Source organism: Crocuta crocuta, unplaced genomic scaffold (genome assembly GCF_008692635.1).
Source record: "Crocuta crocuta isolate KB4526 unplaced genomic scaffold, BGI_CrCroc_1.0 scaffold118, whole genome shotgun sequence".
Lineage (NCBI taxonomy): Eukaryota > Metazoa > Chordata > Mammalia > Carnivora > Hyaenidae > Crocuta > Crocuta crocuta.
This window is the reverse complement of record NW_027551558.1, coordinates 13,172,439-13,195,250: the sequence shown is the minus strand read 5'-3', so window position 1 is coordinate 13,195,250 and position 22,812 is coordinate 13,172,439. Positions and strand designations below refer to the sequence as shown.

The following is a 22,812-nucleotide window of genomic DNA, read 5'->3' as shown; positions in this document are numbered from 1 at the left end:
TCTCAGGTGCCTCATCCTTGGGCAGAGCCCCTCCTCACAGCCGTCTGCAGCCCCAGCTGCCTTAGCTGCCTCTTGACTCAGCACCTAGCTGGCACAGACCCACAGACCCAGACACCTACACACACACACACACACACACACACACACACACTTGCTCACAATCACAGCCACCCACACCCACACCCCCCAGAAAGGGAGAGTGCTTTCATAAGGCTGAACAATCTGCCCAGCCCCAGGAAACTCCCTCAGAAAGCACACACACTTCCTTCTCTACTGTTTGGTTTGGGTACAGTGAGCACATATTGTTTTAATAATTTAAAAAAATATATTCTTTTAACATGCACAAAACATACAGCCCACCTGGTTCAATTACACATGGCTCAAGCTTACTCCCAGCCCAGAGCCAAGAAAAGGCTCTGTAGGTCTAGGCAGAAGGAAGGGAAAAACACTACTCCAAAGAGAATGGCTGCTTGTCCACTCTGGGGGAGGAGCCTCGTCAGCTTATGATCTTGTTTCTTTGGGAGAGGCCCAGAGACTCAGGTCCTAGTGAGGTCAGGGTCCCGGACAGGGACAGTCAGCTTTCCTGGTATTGCATCGCCATTGGCTTCCCTTGCTGCCTCATCCCTGGAGCTGCTTCGTGCAAGGGAGACCAAACCTCTCCCACAGCCAGGACTCTGGGCCCAGCTGCCGCTGTCCGCAGTCACAAGAACACGTCGGAAAGGTGCCCTCTCCTGGCAGCTGCTCTGCAGAACTACCTGGGACAAAGTTCCACTCAGAGTCCACCGCTGCCCTCTAGTGGCAGCGAGGGGGAATCGAACCACAGGGTCCCAAGCCCCTGCCCTTTGGAGGGGGTCTCCCAATTCCTGATTGTCTTTTAGGTCAGGACTTCCAGTGCCAGGTCAGTTAGGAACCCTGTCATCAGCCACAGAGCAAGGGGAAGGAGTCATCTGGGGGGAATTAACTGATGGGTCAATAGGGCAAGGCCCCTGGAAAAAATGAATGTCTAAAATACTAAGGCCCAGATTTAACCAAAGCTCAGAATAAAAGAAGAGCTGCTAGAGGTCAAACAAACACCACCACATCCCATTTTTCACAGTGGAGAACACCATACCCTTTAAATTATGTCAAATCCTCAACTGGAGGGACAAGGGTGCACCATGGGAGCAGGCACTGCTTGTGGCCATCCGGTCCCAGGGGCCCAGCACCCCGGCGTCTGGCCAAGGCCCGTGTGGGAATGAGTGCCAGCTCTCAGATTCTACCCGGAAGCAGGCCGACCATCTCCCCCTGCTCCTTAGGCCCCAAGGGAAGTCTTCTAACACCAAACGGCTCCCTGGCCCCTCAGAGCCCCCCTATGCCTGCGCACCCCCACCTCCCTGCCTCCCTTCCCTGATAGCTACATTCAGCTCCTCCACTGTCTGCTCGGTGCTGGGATGGAAGCTCCCTAAGGAGGGGGGCTCATCCCATTCCTGGCTTCAAACCCAGTGAGTAAGGCGGGATGCGGGTGCATGGCAGGCTCTCAGAGGCTATCAGTGAAATGAACAGGTGGGCTATTCTCTGGGGTGTCTTTTGCCTTAGACTCTACCCCCTACTGGGCTGTAACCCCTCAGAACATAGGGAATGATGGTTTTATCACCTTCCCAAATGCCCCAAGAGTCCAGGTGAGGTGGGGGGAGGGTGGATTTAACCAGCAGGAAATGGCTATGAGACCCTTAGAAGACTTTTCAGAGCTGCCCTGGAGGAGAAGACCCAATGGCAGGTATAGGGTCTCAACCTACCCTGAACCTCTGTTTCTTGCAACTTAGGCTAAGACAGTGGTTCTCAACTGGGGGTGACTTTGCCCTCCACCATCCAAGACATTTGTCCACATCTGGACACACTTTTGGTTGTCGCACAGGAAGAGCTACTTGCATCTGGTGGACAGAGGCCAGGGATGTTGCTAAATATACAACATACTGGTATCTGGCTCAAAATGTCAACAGGTACTGAGGGTGAGGAACCCTGGGTTAAGGTGATTTTTTGTTTGTTTGCTTGTCTGAACTTGCTAACAACAACAAACAGGTAAGACAAATATTGGAACTGGTGATTGACCTAGGAAGATGTAACTCTGACCTGAAGGCCGTTAATGGGTAGTCATGAAAGCTCCTACCACTGTGGGTGGGTGGAAGGGGAGGCGTAGGGCTGCAGAGGCACGGACCCCATTCAGCACCAGGTATGCTGTCTCTGCCACCTGTCAGCTCTGCGGCTGTGGGCAAGTTACTTCCCCTTCTCCTTTCTTCAGTACACAGGGACATTATTACTTCCTCTATGCTCATAGGATTCTGCCTGGCATGCAGCAAATATTCAACAAGTGTTAGCTACTGTGGAGGAAAGGGGTAAAGAAATTATTTAAAGACCAGCCAGGCACACAGGGCCACTGCCCTCGCTTTAAATATCTGTCACATTCCCGGGCCACCTCTGGGCTGGATGCGGCCACAGAAAACGGACAGAGGAGCTGAGCTGTTGCCACGTGAACTGGGGACTGCTGCTCACACTCAAGCTTTCGAATGTCTGGGCTGTTTGCTTGGAAAGAAAAGATGATTCAGTTTCCCTTGCTCTTTATTTGGGAGGCACGGGGCAGGGGTGGGGGAGAAGAGTCAGCATCCTGGCTTTCAGGACTGAAAGTTGTTTTAGGAGGAAAAGGGGATGAAGGGTGGGCAGCAGAGTGACAAGAACAGAGCAGTGTTACTTGCGCCCTCCTGGAGAGGCGAGGGTCGGTTCATGTTCCGTCCACCACCGGCGGCACCGCCACCACACCACTACCACACACACGGACACACACTCACATGCGCGTGCGCACATGGCCAGAGTGTGCAGAATGCTGGCAGGGAGGAACAGCCCCACTCAGGAGGGTGGGACCAGCTTCCGGAAGAGGAGCCACCCACTGAGATGGTGACTCAGGGTCCCAGAGGGACAGAGAGAGCCCTGAGTCAGCGGAGCAAGGATCAGCCCAACCATCACCAGGGCTCTGTCCTTCTCCCACACACTCCCAAACTGGAAACTGCATGGGGTTTAAGGCTACTCAGATCCAAAGCTGGAACGTCAGTGGGTAAGGTCGGGCAAGCTACTCAACCTTGTTGAGTCCTTTGTCCCCTCTCAAGTGATGTGGGGTCACCTGACTTCCTTCACAGGGCGCTGTACACTGAGCACATGGTTTAGCCTAGCACACAGCAGGCGCTTGATAACTGCCAGCTCTCTCCCTACTTCCCTCCCGGCTGTCCTTGACGGTCACCTTAACCTCATCACACCTGCACCAAGCGTGGTGTGGGGAAGGGCAGCAGACAGCCCCGAGGGGACTGCAGCGGAGGTGGGGGGTGGTGACAGCAATACCCCGCTGTGCTCTGAGCTCTGTACTCAAGGTGTCTTTTCATTGCTGCCTCTCCTTGGGCCCTCACACCCCCAGCTACAAGACAAACAGGAGCTCCCTGTTTGAGGAAGGAAGCAGAGCTGGAGGGTGGAGAAGGAACTTGCCCAGGGTTGCTGTGCGGTCTCCCATTCCCAGGCCCTGCCTTGGTGACCTCCAGATGGCCAGGGTGCCCCTGAACTCTACACACCGGAAGCTGAGGCCACGCCTTCCAAGCTGGAGCACACTCACCAGGCTGGAGCCCCTGGGGGCAGCAGCAGGGTCTCATTAACCCCGGGGGCTTCTGCTGTGGGCAGGGGAGCCTGCTGGGCAGGAGTGTCCGCTGGCTCCGCCCAGGACAAGTCACTTACGTTCTCTGGGCCTCCACTTCCCGCCTGTAAAATGGGGATGTAACAAGTGCACCTGCCTCAGAGGACTGCTAGGACCACGAGATACACATGAAACAAAGCACTTACGAAGTGCCTTGCACAAATTCAGCATGTATTTTAAGATAAGGAGTATCTGTTAAATGAAAGCATAAAGGAGACAAGACACTGACATCACCAAGACCCCCTCCTTACAAAATCCACTCCTAGGGTCTGCCGCACAGAAGGGTTCCTCTACCCTTTGTGCCTACAGCAGACATGGGGAGCGAGGGCCTCTTCAACGCAGAGCAGGCGTCAGTCAACAAATTTTCTCTAAAGGGCCAGGGAGTAAATATTTTAGGATTTCCTCTCTACTCCACTCTGGGTGAGAGATGATATACGAATAGGGGGTACGGCCATGTTCCATTAAGACGTTCTTTGCCAGAACAGGCAGCAGCAGATCCATGTTGCAAAGGTTCAGCTGAGGGTGGCAACTCTTCATGGCCCCCACCCACCCCTGGGAGCTACACCTGCTGACAGAAGGTTCCCCGGGGGGAGTGGGCGGAGCCAGGCGATGGCATCCGCAGCTAGGGAGAAGCAGCCAGGTGGCAGCTGCCTGGGCAGTAAAAACAGGAACTAGCCCACCGGGCCACGTGTCTCTGAAACTCGGCAACCCAAAAAGGACAAGGGAACACAGATGGTGGAGGGGGAGCAGAGGCAGCAGGCTTCCCAGGGTCCCTGCGATGTCTCTCAGTCCCACGTCTCCCCAGCCACAGGGTGGTCTGAGGAGCCCAGGGCTCTGGGGTCAGCCTCACCCTTGGGGTCAAGCAGGCTCTCTGGGCCTCCTGGTCCCAAACGGGGACACCACAGCCTCCCTGACCTAGCACTTGAAAAAAGAAAAAAAAAAAAAGGAAGAAGAGGTGTGAAGTTCAAGTTTGGGCCAACAGCCTACCCAGCTGTGGACTGCCACGAAAAACAACACAAATGATAATAATGCCTTTAGTTTTCTAAGCGGCATTTTCTGGGATGGATCAAGAGCTCCGGGCAGTCTTCTCACATGAGAGTCTGAGGGCAGCCTGACTGGGACCTTTCTGCCCTGCTCTTCCCACTCAGAAGACAGGGCTCGAGCAACAGCCCCTCATCTAACAGCGAGGGTAGGGTGGAGAGATCGGAGGGCAGCACAGGCCTCCTCCAGGCCAGGGGTCCATCTGGGGCAGGGCTGCCCCCCTTCGCAGGCACCTGCCTCTGCGCACCTCAGCCCGACCGGATGTGAACACATCAGCCCCCACGGATCCTCTCGAGAGAGCACACACACCCGGATCCGAGAGGCCCGACTCCACGCGACCGGCGTCAGGAGCACCCCGGCCCAGAGGGAAATGTCCAGGTCCCGTTTAGCTCAGCGACCTACCCCTTCTTCAGGTTTGTCACATAAGCGCTCTGGAGGGCAGCTTCCAGGAAGTAGGTGAGCTCATAGTCAACCGGGTGAGAGCCTTTCAGATGCCGTGATGTGGTGTTATTTGTGATCTGGAAGGGGAACACAGAGAGAGCCGCTGTCTCAAAGTTGCGAGTCAGAGGAGCTGGGGTGACAGCCAGCCCCCCATCTGTTGGCAACCCTGTTACCATCCCAAGTCTCTGGCTGCCTCAGGGGCGCGCGGTGCAACTCTCAGGCCAAATCCAACCTAACTTGCTTTTGTTTAAAATAAGTCTAAAACACGCTCTCTTCATCCAGATGCTGGGTGCCCTCAGTAGCCATACAAAGCTGGTTTTGTCGGCATTTTACAGATGAGGACACCGAGGCTCAGAAAGTGCCTAAGGTCACAAAGCTGGTACCCACCTAGACCTCAGACTTCAGTCTGGCCAGTTGCAGGGTCAGGCTATTTCTGCTACTGGCTGGTTCAGTCATTCAACAAACACTGGAGTGTCTACCATATCCCAGGCACTGTCCCTGTCATAGAACCATGGAATGTCAGAACAGCCTAACTGCTGAAGACCCCTGGCTCCAGGGGAACCTGAGGACCAACTGTGGGATTAAGTGAGCTGTCCTTAAGCCTCAACTCTAAGAGGATCACCCAGCCCCAGCGAAGTAGGCCTGCCTTTATCATGCCACCTCCCCTCCCTGATCCAAGAAAAAAATCAGTAAGCCATCCACCTTGTCTTCCAGAAGTTGAAGTGGATTTAAGAGAGGTTCTTGGAGCTTGGGGCTGGGTCTTAGGAAGGACACGGTGCCATTTCTGAGAGTGCACAGGGTTCCACAGCCTGGCCTCCCCTGACCCTAGATAACCAGCTCCCGGGGCCCACTGGTGTGCCCATTGCCGCAGGGCACTGATTCCAGCCCTGCACACCATTACAGCTCATCAGCCTAAGAGTCCAAGGCCTAGGCTTCTGGCTAAATGGGAGTCTACGTTTTTCATGAAAGTGTTCTCCCAAACCACATGCATTTTCAGTGTGGGGAGCTCCTAAAACTCTGTTGTCTGGCAGTGATCCATGTGACCTCGACAGAGGTCAACCCAGCCATGCCAGTCTCTGTGTGGGCTTCTGCCAGGGAATGCGCTTGAGTCCTGTTTTTGCTGAGTCCCCCAGTCACTTCTCCTTTCCTCCTGAAATCCAATCAAGTGGAGGGAATCTAGGCTAGTGACATTCAACAGGGAGGTGATTTTGCCTTCCAGGGAAATCTGGCATATCTGGAGTCATCTTTGGTTGCCACAACTTGTATTTTATAATACACAAGGTCGCCCCACACAGCAAAGAATGATCTGGCCCTGACATCAGTAGCGCTGAGGTTGAGAAATCCCACCGTGGGGGAATCAGCTTGGCCTGGACGACTCCTCCTACAAGGCCTGTCACAAAACAGGTGCTGGGTTGACATTTTGGCACTTGCCAAAGTAGGTAAGGTTCAAACGTCCCTGAGCTGACTCTCAGCTCATGACCAGCTCTTTCAGGATGCCAACCCAGGTCTACACTGCCATAGCACCTGCCTTCTAGCACCTATGAACCGTCTACGGAACAGAATGCCTAAGCACCACCCCCGAATTCTCCCCCACAAGTAACCAGAGCCACACTCCCAGGGATCCAGTCCTGCCAATGCCACTTAGGAACTGTCTGAGCTCTGGGAAGACATTTCACTCCTTCCTAAACCGGAGTTTCTCTCTTGGGAAACAGAACAACAGGGCCTATCCCAGCCAATGGGTGTGAGGGTTAAGTTCGAGAATGACGGTCAAGTACTCAGGACTACTGTCCGACACAAGAGCAGTATCTTTGTTAAATACAGCTGTCTGCCCTCCCCCCATTAAATCAAGACAGCCCCCCCTCCCCCCCCGCTGAGGGGAAGAACTGGGGTAACATCACAGTATACTGCTAACCCAGAACCACTGTCCTGCCAGCAGTTCGAGCTGGGAGAAGAGGAGGCCCGAGGACTCCCAGGCCCCGGCTGGCCGGCTCTCTGCTGGCCTCTGAAAGGCTGGGACAATGGGCCCCAAGGCCTCCCCTCCCCGAGGGGATCGAGTAGGGAGCTTCCTGACCACGGGAGGACAGGGAAGGATGCCTAAGTGCAAGGACCAGCCAACACCTCTCCCGAAGGGGCTGTGGTGGGCAAATGGTTTCCTCTCGCTAAACCTCATCTGTGAGGAACAAGTATAGTATCTACTTCACACAGCTGCTGTGGGGGTTACACAGGTGTAACAGGTACAGACAGGGCTATCACATTTGGTCGTCCAAGCTGAGCTCATCAAGGAGGCTCTGGGCTCCCACTGAAGACGGTATGGACTCACTTACTTGTTAAAGGGTCTCACTCTGACAGAAGAGGTATACCGTGATGAGCTTTCCAACCAACAAGGTGGAGTGGCGTTGTAGGGGTGCAAGGTGGCTTTTTCTAAGATGCACAGGGCGGCCCACAGGCTTAGTGGGGGCCCCGCATGACAGGCGCTCTGCGGAGGCAGCTATAAGCAGAGTGCTCACCTTCTCCAAGTCCTGCAGGAACACCTGCGCGATCCAGGAGGCCCTCTCGAAGCAGGTGATCACTTCCTCCTCCCTCTCAGTCAGGCGGTGGCGGGAAGCAATGGAGTTGGGCAGGCGTTCCAGGGAGAGGCCTGCGGGAGGAAGACGGCACCTCAGATGCCCAGCCCGGCCCCCCAACCCCAGGCCCTGCCCACGGGGCCCCGGGAGACCTAGGCTCAGGAGCAGCCCGCGAGGGGCAAGGTCTGCAGCGGCCGGGGAGGAGGAGGCTAAAGCAGCGGCGGTACTGGTGGTGGCTGGGGTCAAGCTGTGGGCCGATGGCGGGGACACCCACGCCCCACACAGGGAACTACACCGTGGCACCGTTCCCGCCTGCGCTTCCAGGCCAGCTCCTGCAGGACCTTCCTAGACCCTTCCAAGTTGCAGGATGAAAACCACCACTCCCCAGGCACTCACTGTTTTCTACACTGATTATTTACGCTCAGCTCTCCTCTCTCCCTTCAGCTGAAAGCTCCATGCAGGCAACATGCGAGCTTCCCTGCACCACCGCAGTCCCTAGTACCTGCACACAGCAGACTCCCCAGCCGGACAGCACTTCACGGGCACCCCTCCACGGAACCAGTTTCTGCCTCCCCTAAATTATTTGCGCACAGGTCAATCTGCCTGAAGTAGACAGCAGCTGCTCCTGCTCTCCGGCAGCCACGGCCAGTTCTCAGGCCCCAGAGGCTCGCCTTCCCGGGGAGCACCCCTGCTGCAGCCTTAGAGCTCAAGGCACCCACTCCATCTCCTGGGCAGACCCATCATCAGGACCACAGCGACTGGCTAAGTAAGGATGAGCCCAGGGCCCGGAACTTTTAACTCTTTCACTGGGGCTGGGAAGAGGCCAGCCTGAAATGCTGGGGAAAGCCTGCTTTAAAGTGATGCTATGCAAGGTGAATGCAGTTAACACGACTGAGCTGTACACCTGCAAACACTTGCAACGGTACGTTTTTTTTTTTAAAACCACAGTTACATTTTTTAAAACCAAATCAAATCATGGCTCTAAAGCAAAAACCAACAAAACAAAAAACCCCAAAACAAAACCAAAATGAACAACAACAACAACAACAAAGACGCCCAGAAGGGAGAGCAGTTAATGCTCATTAGCAGTTAATGTCATAAAGGAAAACAACTATATTTGCATCCATTTTGGGCTTTTCTAAGAAAAAGACTGAATAAACTCTTAGTAATGGGGAGGAAAATCTACAGGGTACAGATGAGTCAAGATGAAGAGGGCAGATTCCTAATGACATGGTTTGAGTGCCCTGCCCGAAGCTCAACCCCCTGAAACCTCCCAGTATATGAGCCCATAACACCTCCACCCTTTGTAGGGTCCAGTCAGCTTCAAGTGTGTTTCTGTCACATGGGACTAACACACAGACGTGACGAGAGAGTGCTGTCCCGGACTGTTGCTTCCTAATGGGCAGAATCCGGGTCGCTCCCAGCTTTGTGTCCCTAACAGGACTCCACACCCAACAGGTGCTCAGGATGAACTTCCCGGAAGAACGGTAGGAACAGAACCCCCAATTCTCTCCCGCCCTCACCTCCAGCTGATGACCATGCCCTCAACACTTCCCCTCCCCTCCTCTTCCTCCCTCATTTTAGATTTGACCTTTTTGTTTTTTGAAGTTTGTTTATTCATTTTGAGAGAGAGAGAAAATCCCAAGCAGGCTCTGCACCATCAGTGTGGAGCCTAATTCAGAGCTTGATCTCCCAAACTGGGAGATCATGACCCGAGACAGAACCAAGAGTGGGATGCTTAACCGAATGAGCTACCCAGGTGCCCCTAGGCTTTACCTCCTGTGGATGACCACATCAGCCTCCTAACTGGCCTCCCTGCCTCATGTCTTGTTCTATTCCACCCTGCACACTGTTCCCAGGGTGATCATTCTAGAACTTCGCCATTTCAATCCTCCTGGGATCCCCAGTGCTACAGGATATGGTCCAAACTCCTGGCACTCCACAACAGGGCCTCTAGGATTCCATCCCTGACACCTGCCCAGCCTTGGCTCTCACCATAAGCCATAGGCTCAGTGTTTGTGCCCTCCACCCCCCAAGTCATATGTTGAAAACCTAGTGCCCAAGGTGATGGTATTAGGAAGCAGGGGCCTGGGAGGTAATGACTGGGGTTAACAGCCTTCAAAAGAGACCCCAGAGATCTACCTCCTCCCGTCTGCCACGTGATCTCACAGCAAGAATTCAGCAGCCTGCAACGCGGAAGAGGGTCCTCACCATAATCTGACCATGCTGGTGCCCTGACCTCAGACTTCCAGCCTGCAGAGTCATGAGAAACAAATGTCTGTAGTGTCCCAGGCTGCACTTTGTTACAGCAGCCCGAGCTACAACACCACAACTGCTGCATCCACACCCAACCTCCTGTTTCCAGTGTTGACCTTGCTCAAGCCCTTCCTCCTGCCTGGAATGCATGGCCCTGCCCAATCTCCCAGGTCCACCCAAAATTACCACTCACCTTCTGCCCTGTTGAGGGCCGCCCCCTCTATGGAGCAAGCCCCTCCTAATACACCCTGGTATAACCAACCGATCCCTCCTGGGGCCCCAGTCTATGCTTTACATACTACTGCCCCACCATTTCATATACATATTTATTCACACGGATACCCAGCCAGACCGTGCGCTTCTAAAGACCTCAACCTTAGCACGTTCACCTTTCTATAAACTGGTGCACAGGAGGCACTTTGCGAGCCCTGGCTGGCCAGCTGAAGGAATGGAGAGCCTGATCATGTCTGACAAAGTACAAAGTACCCTGAAAATACAAGGTAAGGAATTATTGTTTTTCTTGGCTAGATCCCAACTCATATGGATTTTGTGACCTTGCCCTCTGCCAGGCTGGGGCGTGAATGGGTCCAAAGGTCAGGGTGACTCGGCCAGGGGTAAGGCAGGCAGAGAGCATGGTGGCCCTTGCTCAATGCAAAGACTCAGTTACCGGGGTCACCAAGGGTCACCGTGCCTCCTGCCAAATGACTCATGACCAGGAGGGGAAGCTTCTCACTCGAGAGCACAAAATGGGGTAGAGGAAGAGTGGGAGCCCTGGAGAAGCGGGCAGGAGGCAGGTGCCACCGCTCACTGCGGGTGCCAGCCCTGCTTCCTCCATCCCAGCTGCGTGGCCTGCCCACCCTGCAGGAAGGTGGTTCAGAGGCCTGGCCTGGGAGACCAGCTGCAGACGGCAGAAGGGTGCAGCCACTCCAGAAGGCCCGGACCCGGGCTGGATCGGGCTGGACACGGCCACTCTGTGGCTCCCTGAGACACATGCTGCTGGCTGGGTTCCTTCCTGTCCCACAGCTGGGCCCAGACCTGGGATAGATGATGCCAGCCACTTGGCCTGCTCCGACGGCCGGTCCCAAGCCTCCAGCGGGCTGGCCACTGCAAACGGTGAATTCAGTAACACGCATCTGTGGGGCCTCTGCTGTCCATTGCTTCATGTATTCCCTTTGCTCCAGGCAGGGGCCTCTCACCAGGCTTCTCCGGGAATTCCAGTCCTATCCTCCTGGAAAACTCACAGCAAAACCACCTCCTCTTGGAGGCCGTCTTAGGCCTCCTGACTTCCGAACCAGTAGAACACTCTACCCGCATCTCCCCTGCGAATGCCTTTTCCCCACTCTGTATGTAACCAGCCTCTCTGCCCATTCCTGACTGCTCCCGGCAGCCAGAGAGAGCAGGGCCCGGTGTCTGGTGAGTGGATGGACACAGAGCTGCCTGCACACAGTCACTCACACGCTTTCTCCTGCTCCGTTTACAAAACGCTTCTTGCTGAATTCATAAACAAACTGGCATGTATTTATACAACGGAACATCACTCAGACCAACAAAGGACAGATTCTTAATACATGAACAACATGAATGAATCTCCAAGAAATGAGGTGCAGAAGAAGCCAGGTATCAAAAAAGTACAATGCTACAGGGTTGCAGTTACATTCCGAAAAAAAGGCAAAATTATAATCTGTATTAATAGAAACCCACCAGGCATTGGGAGTAGAGAGAGAACCAACTGGAAAAGGGCCTGTGGGAAACTTCTAGGCTAGTGGCAAGGTTGTCTTTACCGTGGTGTTGGTTACGTGGGCATTAACACTTGTCCAACTCACCAAGCCACTATACCTTTAAGATTGGTATACCTCAGGGGGCGCCTGGGTGGCTTAGTCGGTTGAGCGTCCGACTTTCGCTTAGGTCATGATCTCGCGGTTCGTGGGTTCGAGCCCCGCGTCGGGCTCTGTGCTGACTGCCAGCTCAGAGCCTGGAGCCTGTTTCAGAGTCTGTGACTCCCTCTCTCTCTGACCCTCCCCTGCTCACGCTGTGTCTCTCTCTCTCCTAGAAATAAATAAAACGTGAAAAAAAATTAAAAAAAAAAAGATTGGTATATCTCACTATATGAACATTTATCAAAAATAATGGATCTGAGGCCTTTTCCAGAGGAAGCAGTTGTGACAGCAGAGAACTAAAAGCTGGAAGTGGAAGGACTACGGTCACAAAGCTGGTCCTCTGTGAAATAACTTCCAATATACATAAGACCAAAAAGCTTCCTGGAGCTTGGCAATGGCTTCTAATGAGGGTCAGTCTGGTCACCCAGTTCTGCCCATAAAAAGGGGCTTTTTGATCTTTTTTTTTTTTTTAAGTTTGTTTATTTTGAGAGAGAGAGATTGAGAGCAGAAGCAGGGGAGGCATAGAGAGAAAGAATCCCAAACAGACTCCACACTCAGTGTGGAGACCAACATGGGGCTCCATCTCATGAATACTGAGATCGTGACCTGAGCCAAAGTCAAGAATCAGACACTTAACCAACTGAGCTGTCTAGGTGCCCTAGGGCTTCTTTACTTTACATTTGCTCTTGGACTCCCATGAAGGTCCATTTTTCTGTCCATAAACATCTGATCAGAAACCCACTAGGGACTCCAGCCCTTGGGTCCCTTCATCCTCTGCTCCTTGAGCGTTTCTGCACAAGCGGCCAAACCACAACACCAGATCCAAGATGAGACGGGCTGCTCCTGAGCCCGGCCTCCACAGGACCCCAGTGGTTGTCACACAGCCCTGTGAGGAGGCAGGAAGCCAGGGGCTGCCAGGAAGCCCTGGGCACCGCCTCTTGATTCTCACTGGCAAAGGTGCCCTTCTGTGAAAACACCCAGCTTTACAAGCCAAGGGAGGGCCCCTTTCAAGAAGAGTGCTTGCTTTTTCATTAGTCCAAACTTTTGGTTTGGAGGCAAGCTTGGTTCAGGCCCAGGCTCAATACCCAAGCTGGTCTCAGCCTCCTCAGGCTGAGATGAGTCATCCCGTCCCAGGCAGGCGCCTTTCCAAGAAGCCCCACCCCTGGAGCCCTGGGCCCTAGATGCAGAGGTGGAGAGCACAACGTTTCCTCTGCAATGGAACTTTCCAGTTGGGTGGACCCCTCCCTCCCTCTTACCCAGTTGGTCCAAGGGCACCCGGCATCCACAGAAGGCTAAGCCCAGAGTTAGGTATTCTGGGCTGGGGGGCGGGAGAGGAAGAAATGCAAGTCATTGCTTCAGCCCTCAGGGAAGGAGCCTCAATGCCAGGTAGGGAACAACCCTTATAAATCACACTTAAAAAAGCGGGCGATTGCGGGAACGGAAAATGGTGCAGCCACTGTGGCAAACAGCCTGACAGTTCCTCAAAAAAATGAAAAACAGGGGCGCCTGGGTGGCTAAGTCGGTTAAGCATCTGACTTCAGCTCAGGTCATGATCTCATAGTTCATGGGTTCAAGCCCCACGTCAGGTTATGTACTGACAGCTCAGAGCCTGGTGCCTGTTTCAGATTCTGTGTCTCCCTCTCTTTCTAACCCTCCCCTGCTCACGCTCTCTCTCTCTCTCTCTCAGAAATAAATAAAACATTAAAAAAAAAAAAAAGAAAAACAGAAATACCTTATGAACCTGCAACTCCATTTCTGGGTGTATACCCAAAAGAATTGAAAGGAGGGTCTCAAAGAGATATTTGTACACTTGTGTTCACAGCAGACTTAGTCACAATAGGCAAAAGGTGGAAGCAACCCAAATGTCTCTTCATGGATGAATGGAAAAGGAAAATGTGATACATGCATCCAATGGAATATTATTCAGCCTTTAAAGACAAGGATATCCTGCCACATGCCACATAGATGAAACTTAAGGACATTATGTTGAGTGAAATACGCCAGTCACAAAAAGACAGTGTATGATTCCACTTCTTTGAGGAGCCATTGAGACAGAAAGTAGAACAGCAGCTGCTAGAAGCTACAGAGAAGGGCAAATGGGGAGACGTTTGGTGGGTATAGAGTTGGGGTTTTACAAGATAAAGAGTTCTGGAGACTGGCTGCACAACAATGTGAATGCATGTAACACTCCTGTACGTACACTTGCAAATGATTAGGATAGTGAATTTTATGGCATGCGTATTTGATCACAATAAAATAAAATCTTTAAAAAACAGCTAAGATGCTAAATTTAGGTTATATATATTTTGCCAATTTTTTGACCTACAGGGTTACATTAGTTCCGGGTGCACAATATAGTGATCAACACACCCACACGTCGCCGGTGCTCATCACAACAAATACACTCCTTAATCTCCATTACCACTTCACCCATTCCCCGTAATCATCCGTTTGTTCTCTATAGTTGAGAGTCTGTTTTTTGGCTTCTCTCTCTCTTTTCCTTTGCTTGTGCTTTTTGTTTCTTAAATTCCACATATGTGTGAAATAATATGGTGTTTGTCTTTCTTTGCTTTATTTCGCTTAGCATTACGCTCTCTAGCTCCATCCATGTTGCTGCAAATGACAAGACTTCATTCTTTTTTATGGCTGAATAATATTCCATTTTGTATATACACAACACACCTCCTTTTCCCATTCATGGACACTTGGACTGCTTCTGTATCTTGGCTATTGTAAATAATGCTGCTATAAACACAGGGGTCCATGTATCCTTTTGAATTAGTGCTTTTGTGGGCCGCTTGGGTGGCTCAGTCGGTTAAGCATCCGACTTTGGCTTAGGTCACATCGGGCTCTGTGCTGACAGTATCTCAGAGCCTGGAGCCTGCTGCGGATTCTGTGTCTCCCTCTCTCTCTATCCCTCCCCTGCTCCTGCTGCCTCTCTCTCGTTCTCAAAAATAAATTTAAAAAAAAAAACATAAAAAAATGAATTAGTGATTTTGTATCTTCTGGGTAAATACCAAGTAGTGTGATTACTGGATCATAGATAGGGTAGTTCTGTTTTTAACTTTTTGAGGAACCTCCATACTGTTTTCCACAGTGGCGGCACCAGTTTGCATTCTACCAACAGTGAAAAAGAGCTCCTCTTTCTCCGCATCCTTGCCAACACCTATTGGTCCTTGTGTTGTTGATTTTAGTTATTCTGACGGGTGAGAGGTGATATGTCATCATGGTTTTGATTTGCATATCCCTGATTATGAATGATGTTCAGTATCTTTTCATGAGTCTGTACATCTTGCCAATTTATAAAAATGAAAAAAAAGGAAAGCAGACAACTTGACCCTTCTCCAAAAAGTGCATGCTCTTGGACCCACTAACTCTGCTTCTAATATATCTTTAAAAAATTAATTACATAAGCAAAAATTTAGTTTGAAAGATATCAATCGTAGCACTATTTATAATGGCAAAAAGATGAAATTTAACCTACAGGTCCAATAACAGGAGACAAGTTTGCTAAATTGCAATAGATTCTAACAATGCGATGCAATTAAGCTTTAAACAGTAATGTGGATATGTACTGGAAAATGTCTCATAAAAGTACTCACTTTATTTTTTTTAAATATTCACTTTAGAAAAGAGATTATAAAGTATGATTGTATGAGCTTATTTTTGTTTTTAACAAGCCACATATAAACCTATAGGGAAAAAGACCATGATATATCCCAAAATGTTTATAGAGATCTCAGTCTCTGTTTCCTGAAACACAAAATGGAATTACCACTGATGCCCAACTCATATGGGCCCGTGAAATTGAAATTAGATGGTATTATACAGATTAGCATGCATTAGCATGCATGCTCTCAGAGAATGTTGAGTGAGGCTCACAGTGATCTCTCTGGAAGGAATTTGGTCTTTCCCTAGAATGACAGATGAAACCTCTAATTCAAGGAGAAGAGATTCCTTCCAACATCTCTCAGTTACAAGTGCCAGATTCCAAACTCTAGGCTTCAACACTGTCTGCTGTCACAGCCCAGATGCCCTGTGTCTCCCCCTACCTGCTGTGACGCCCAGGGGTTCCCAAACCTCAGGCTTCTGGCCAGCCCCTGGTGGTTGAGGTAGAGCTGTCCACCCTGCAGGGGGATGGGCCCCTCAAATGTACCCCTCACAGCCCTGCCTGCACTCCACACCCCCAGCCCAGGAAAGAACTCAGTGAAGGCCAGCTGCACACACAACGAACACACTCAGCCTCCTTCCAAGATGCCCCAACAGCGCTCCTCTCCCTCTGGAAGTCTGGCCCTTGCTCTGCAGACTGCAGTCTGGGGACAGGGCAGTGGTGCTGACAGTGCTGACCCACTTCCCCACAGGGCAAGCGACCCACGCCCCTCTGAGAAGGAAGCCAAAAACAACTAATTCCTGCCATACCAGGACGAAAAAAAAAAACCAACAAAAAACCCACCCAAACCAAATATGCCACTATGTCCTGCCCTAGAAGCAGGCTGGTACTTTTATTTTCAAACTCTAATAAGTTCCCAGATGAGAGCAGATGAGCTTGGGATTGAAATGACCGAAAGACGACAGAAGGGAAAAAAAAAAAGAAAATACTCAAGAAGTGAGGAGAAGAGAATTTGCAGATCATAATTCTCACAGCTGTTCAATGTTTTGTTTTGTTTTGTTATGTTTTTACTTTCCACAGCCTGTTCACCACTTAGCGCCTAGCTAACTGGGGCCATTTTTCTCCATTGCCAGGCCAATCTCCTACTGGTAGCCGGAGGGCAAGCCTGTCCAGGGCTTGGTGATGGGCATCACCTCCCTGGTGATGGGCTGCAAGCAAGAGGGGAAAGGGCAGGACTCGTGGCTTTTCAGAGAAATGGGGAGTCATTCCTCCCTGACATGTTACCACACTGAGCTAGCGCTGGAGAACAGGAAGTGACACAGGCCTGAGGGGAGAGGCAGCCGTTTGCCACGAACAGTCCTCTGAGAGGAGGACAACGATGCCGCTGCGGCTTGTGGGGCTGAACTGAGTAAGCTTGAGATGTTGAAAGTGCAGGCCCTAAAGCTCCTGCATGCCCATCAAAGCATGATTACCTAGGGCCAAAGTTCTAGAACACCAGCAAGGAGACACCCTGAGCTTTACTGCAAGGCTCTCATGCTCAGTCGCTCCCCGCACCACCACCCCCTCCCCCCTACTAAACAAGTCACCTCCATTTCTCCTGGGGCTTCTCTTTGGACTTCTCCTTTACCTGGAAGGCGCCTCTTCTATTTATCTGCAGACGGTTCCTCCTTAAGTTCAGGTTCACCTCCAAGCTAACCTGCAGAAGCTCCTAACTAGCTCCATTCACTTCGCTCTCTGCAGCAGGGTGGTTCAATCCCCAAGTACCTTTTGGGCATCAGGGATGATGCCAAAAGCTGGAGAGCCGAGTTCAAATGCTGGCCCGGTCACAGTGGTGTAACCTGAGGTGAGTCAGTTCTGCCTGAGCTCTGGGATTCTGCCCTCCATACCTTTCACCTACTTTGGTAACAGCACCCTGATTTTCCTTTGAGGAACCATTCCTCCAACTCAGTCCACCAGATTCAGGTGGAGAAATCACACCCCTGGCACCAACCCAGAGTCCTGGATGCTGGTCACTGCAGCTGATTCCAGGGTAGGCATTGACACTGAGCCAGGTCAATGAGGCACTCTCTCCTCCTGAGGTTGCAAGTGCTATGTCCAGAACCACGTAAACCCGGAGGTGCTAAGACATCAACACATGGAGCCCCTGGATCCAGCTATGCCTGATGCCACCTACCTCTGAGGACTTTCTAGTTACATGGGGTCATACGTTTCCAGTGCCTCCCTCCTTTTTGTTGTCGCTCTTCCAGCTAGTTGGAGTTACGTTTTTGTCATTACAACCCTAAGCCTGGTTGTATGGAAACTGGTCCCCAGAAGCATGATGACGTCAGAGGGTACAATTTCTGAAGTGCAAGCCTGGCTGACTTCAGGTCAGATACGAGAGTGAGGGCTGACTATCTCACAATTAAGAAACTGGGGCCCTAGATACACAGCAGCAGTAGTGCCTATTGAAATACAGCCTATTTTGTCTTGAGGTGAAGGCTGGAGCTTCACGGCCTCGGGTAGAAGGTTTCCGGATATTAGCCTATGTTGGGTACTTCCTAGGGTCCACAGCAAGGCCTATGAAAAGGGCAAGGTTTACTCCAGCAATCCCTCTGGATGGTGCAGCTTTGCCAGGGGCCCTTTTTGCCTGTGGACAACAATCCAAGGTGGCTGACAGTCAAGTCAGAAAATCAGGGTTGGAAATTTTCTGCTCCTGGAGACGGGGAGACCAGACCGTATCAAGAGCTAAGGCGGGGGCCTGGGAAAGGCCTGATCTCCCCCCAGGGTCTCACAAGGACCCTATGCTGGGGCTCTCATGTGCTGCTACAGAGCCAGATGCAGCTTGGGGGCAAGAGGTGTGAGCACCCCTCAGCCCAGCCCATCGCTTACCCATTAAACTGAAGCCTGGGGGCTGCGAGGGGCCCTGAGGCCTGCTGTAGAGACAGAAACTTCTAGGTATGGCTCTAGAGCCAAGGGCTCTGAGTCAACAAAATCTCTAGCTCTAGTTTCCTACCCATGGAGATGATCTGATGCCAAATGTCCAAAGGCTTATTATGAAGTTGCTCTGGAGAGCCTTAGAGCCAGACAGACCCCAAACCTGGAAAACAAGGCCTCAGACCACTCAACTCGTAAAGCGATCCCAGGTGTGTTACCCCCATTTGGAAGTGGGCTGCTAAGGAGCTGCAGCCCCAGAGGGTACTTTGCAAATAAATGCCCCACTCAGGCGTCAAGGCAGAGAATAGCACTGGGAACAGCCGATGGCTGGGGCGGCCAGGCCAGGCGCAAAGTCCAATCTCCTGCCCCTAACAGGCTGCAGAAATAAGCTACAGACTAGCCACCTCTGGGGTAGTTGCCATTTCCTGATTTTTCCAAACCGTAGGCTCCACTAACACTGTGGCCTGTCGATTCAGGGACTGGACAGGAGAGAGTGGCCCCAGGTAGCTTGTGACTCATCAGTCTGGCCATAGCTACTGCCTGCTTAGCTCCTCCTCCAGAGAAGCTGCTTCTCCCGGAGCCACATCACACCAGAAGCAGGCTTTGCTCACTTGACTGCTACTCCCTCAAGGGAAGGGACCCCAACTGTTCATCTTGGCAACCCTGGCAGGTGCCTGCTGAATCAGCTGCTGGGAAATCCTACTTCCTCCTGTAAGACATAGGGCCAGGGACCTTGAGGGGTACAACGGCCAGGGGCCAGATGCCTGGCAGGAGGAACATACTGACTTCTAACTGGGGAGACTGGGTCAAGGTCCAAATGAGGTTGAAGGAGAAACAGAATGCTATAGGCTGCAGCTATAAGCAAGGGAAGCCTTCTGGTGGAAGAGACACCTGAACTGTGCCTGCAGGGAGTGTCAGGGCTATCTCTGTGCGTAGTAAATACAAAAGGGGCATGTTGGGCAAAAGCAGTGGCTCAAAAAAAGTAAAGAGACAGACCTCTATATATCACGTTGGACACCAGGAGGGGACCTCATTCAGCGGGAATGTGAGTGGCTCCAGGAAGGGACAAGAGGGAAAGAATACTGGGGTTGCAGGAGGAATGACCACCTGTCCCCCAAGGGCTTCAAGTTCAGCGGGAAGACAGGGCTGGGAGCCACGAGCAGGCAGGATCAAACAAGCAGGCCCTGCCTAGGGCTTCATGAGGGTGAGTGGCACTGCAGACAGGCCTTCTGAGAAGGGCTTGAAACCAAATTATTCTAGATTTTAAAAAGAAATTTTTTTTTACATTTATTTGTTTGTTTTGAGACAGTGTGCATGTGAGTGCTTGCATGCAAGTGGGGGAGGGGCAGCGAGAAAGAAGGAGAGAGAGATGGGGTTTGATCCCATGACAGTGAGACTATGACCTGAGCCAATATCACTGACTGAGCCATCCAAGTACCCCTGGGTTGTTTTTTTAATACAAAGTAAATGGAAGATGTTCCCTTGAAACAAACCAAGATGGTGGAGGGGCAACACCATCAAAAATAGATGGCTACCATCCGTACCTGGAATGGGCTGGGAACATTTCCCTTCCCAAGGCTTTTGCCTGGTCTGACGAGCTTGGCCAGGGGGCGGTGGGCTGGCAGAAGTCACACGGGAGCCACTGCAGGGCCTAGGGAACAGGGTGGGAGCAGACAGACTTCCCACTCCAGACCAGGTAACCGATGTTGACATATAAAAGGTAGTCTTCTGAACAACTTGCCCACCAACACCGCTGCCTGGGCTGCTTCCACACTAAGTAGACCCATGGGACAGTGATGCAGGGCTTCCCCGGTGGCTGCAGCTCCTGGGCAACCCAGGGCTGATGGAAGCCAGGAGAGGGTAAAGCTTCCCATCTTCCCAAGGCCCAGTTAGCCCCACCGTGGGCTCCTCTCAGGAAGAGAATGACAGTGCACACAGGCATCGTTCCTCCTGGCTGGCCCCTGGGTTCTGCAGTAACTGGCAGGAACCTCTCCTTTCTCCAGGCTCCATGCACTACGCTCTCATCTGCGTGAACCTGTCCCGGAGGTAACTGCAATCTGCTCCCCAGGGGAGGTCCTCTGTCACAGGCAGGATACAAGCTTGAGAGACAACCACCTGGCCATCAATCTAAGCTCTGCTTCTTACAGGTTGCATGACCTTGGGCAAGCCTCAGTTTCTTCATGCAGAGAGTAGGCATACCAATTAACCCCCACCTTATAGAGTAGGGGTGAAGATGAATCCCCTTACAGAAGCTGGCAGGTCACGTAACCCCCATGCAGTGTACACACATATGCAAGTATGTTTCTGTATTTCAGGCAAGAGAAACCCAAGACCGCTGCAGGAGCCCCTTCTCTCAAGCTCCTCGGTTGGTGTCTAGAGCCCTCCCTGAGAATCAGAAAGCATTTTTTGGTCTCATCCACATCCCCTTGACTTCAGAGGAAGGCCTAGTCCTTGTGAGTGATGCCTCAGAAGGACACATCTCCAGGTCCCTCTGCCCTGAAGGAGAAAGTGGATGAGTTGAGTGTACTTTTATGTCTTTGGGGGCTGGTGGTGAAGAGACCCCAAGTCTGCTCCTGACTCCTCTAACAAGACCAGGAGCTCCATGTTGGAGATACCCATACATGCACCCCCACTGAGCCTCCAGGCCCATGACACATGTCCTCAGGCACCCCCGTGACACAGGGTCCCATCTTCCTCCCTCCAGCCAGGTGTGCTGAGAAAATTCCCTGCCCCAATGGCACCAAGTGGACCCATGAAGCAGAACCCAGTGCAAAACAGTAAATAAACTGTGATGTAATGGCCTGGCCAGGCAGTGCTTGCGAGTAGGGAAGGCAGATTCCTGGGGGGGTGGCTACCTGGAGACAGGGCCTAAAGCTGCAAGACTGCCTCGGGTGGAACATTCTAGTTCAAACAAAGCTGACTATTGTCATGGGTAAGTTGCTCCACTTCCATCAGTCTTGGCTTCCTCTGTGTGGACTGAATGTTTGTGTCTTCCCCCAGCTCACATGCCATACGTAGCCCTAACCCCAGTGTGATGGTATTTGGAGATGGTGCCTTCGGGAGGTAGTCAGGGTTAGATGAGGTCACGAGGGTGGGGACTCGTGACGGGACTGGTGACTTTATAAAGAGAGGAGATAAAGAGATGAAAGAAAAGCCATGTGAAGGCACAGCGAGAAGGTGGCCATCTGCAACCCAAGCAGAGAGCCCTCACAGATAACAACCCTACTAGGACCTCAGTCTTGGATTTCCCAGCCTCCAGAACTCTGAGAAATCAATTTCTGCTGTTTGAGCCACTCAATTTATGGTATTTTGCTATGGTAGCCCAGCAGATTAAGACAACCCCATGTCCAGCCATCCCCATCCCTTCTCTCTGCATGGGGAGACCCACCAGGTACCCTCCAAACCCAGGAAAATCAACATCATGCACACCCTGGGGGCCTCATGCATGATCTCAAGCACACACAGGGTCAGGTGAAACTCAGCATGCCGAGCAACAGGCAGGACGCAGGCACTGCAACAGAACAGAACGGACAAGCAGAGAGGGGGCAGGCAAGTGGGAGGCCGCGTGCAGTCAGCGAAGGGTGGGGAGCTAGCACAGGCCACGACCGAGCAGCCCACGCCGGTGGCGCTCGGCTCCTTACCTCCCCTGCAGGACCTCTGACCACCAGGACTGTGTTCCCCCAAGAAGCTGGAGGCGTGCTGGAAAGAGTAGAGAGCAGAAGACAGGGAGCAGTAGGTAGAGCCAGGTCTACAGGAAAAAGTGCTGGAAAGGGTCCCCAAGGAAGGGTGTTAGGTTTGGGGAGTCCATGGCAGAGTGCTGATTTTCAAAAGGCCCAAAAGACCTAAATACTAAATGAAAAACACCCCCAAGACCGGCCTACGCTGGGGCACAAAGGGACGAGAGCCAAGGGAAAAGACCCCACATACTGGGTCATCCCAGATGGCCACCTGCCCTCCCACATGCTGGTGTTGCATCTGGCCTGCTTGACAATCTCGGCAGACTTCCTGGGAGGATGTGAATAGTCCCTCAAAGGGAGAGGGACCCAGGGGTGGACAAATAGCCCTCAAGAAACCCAGGAGCCAGAGTCAAAGGAGGTCATGCTCTGCACAGATGTCAGTCAGTCTCCTGGGATCCACAGAGTCGAAGTTCCAGCCCTGGTTCCACCATAAATCTCTGGGCAACTCTGGGTGAGGTACGTATCCTCTCTGGGCCTCAGTTTCCCCATATACAAGATGGAGAGAATGTCCCCATCTATAACAGAGAAGAACGTGACAAACACTCTACCATCTCAGACATCCCATCTCCATATGGCCATAAGCATGTCTAGACTTTTCTCTGGGGGCTGGTTTGTGCTGGAATAAGATGACCAAACGTGTAAGATTCCTGACAACAATCTGGGG

At 52.1% G+C, this 22,812-nt stretch overlaps 1 protein-coding gene across 2 annotated transcripts in view; it reads right to left on the bottom strand.

Annotated features, from left to right (window-relative positions):
- Positions 1–22,812, bottom strand: part of TTC7A (tetratricopeptide repeat domain 7A) — a 118,802-nt gene that overhangs the window by 79,654 nt on the left and 16,336 nt on the right. The window contains exons 1-3 of one of the 2 annotated variants that reach the window (XM_077749305.1): positions 9,532–9,583; positions 7,699–7,829; positions 5,153–5,268 (exon numbers count right to left, since the gene is read on the bottom strand). In XM_077749305.1, coding sequence (XP_077605431.1) covers positions 5,153–5,268; positions 7,699–7,829; positions 9,532–9,550 — 266 coding nt within the window. In that variant the 5' untranslated portion in view covers positions 9,551–9,583. Of the gene's footprint in view, positions 1–5,152; positions 5,269–7,698; positions 7,830–9,531; positions 9,584–22,812 lie in introns of those variants that run through there. The other variant, XM_077749304.1, reaches the window with a different exon arrangement.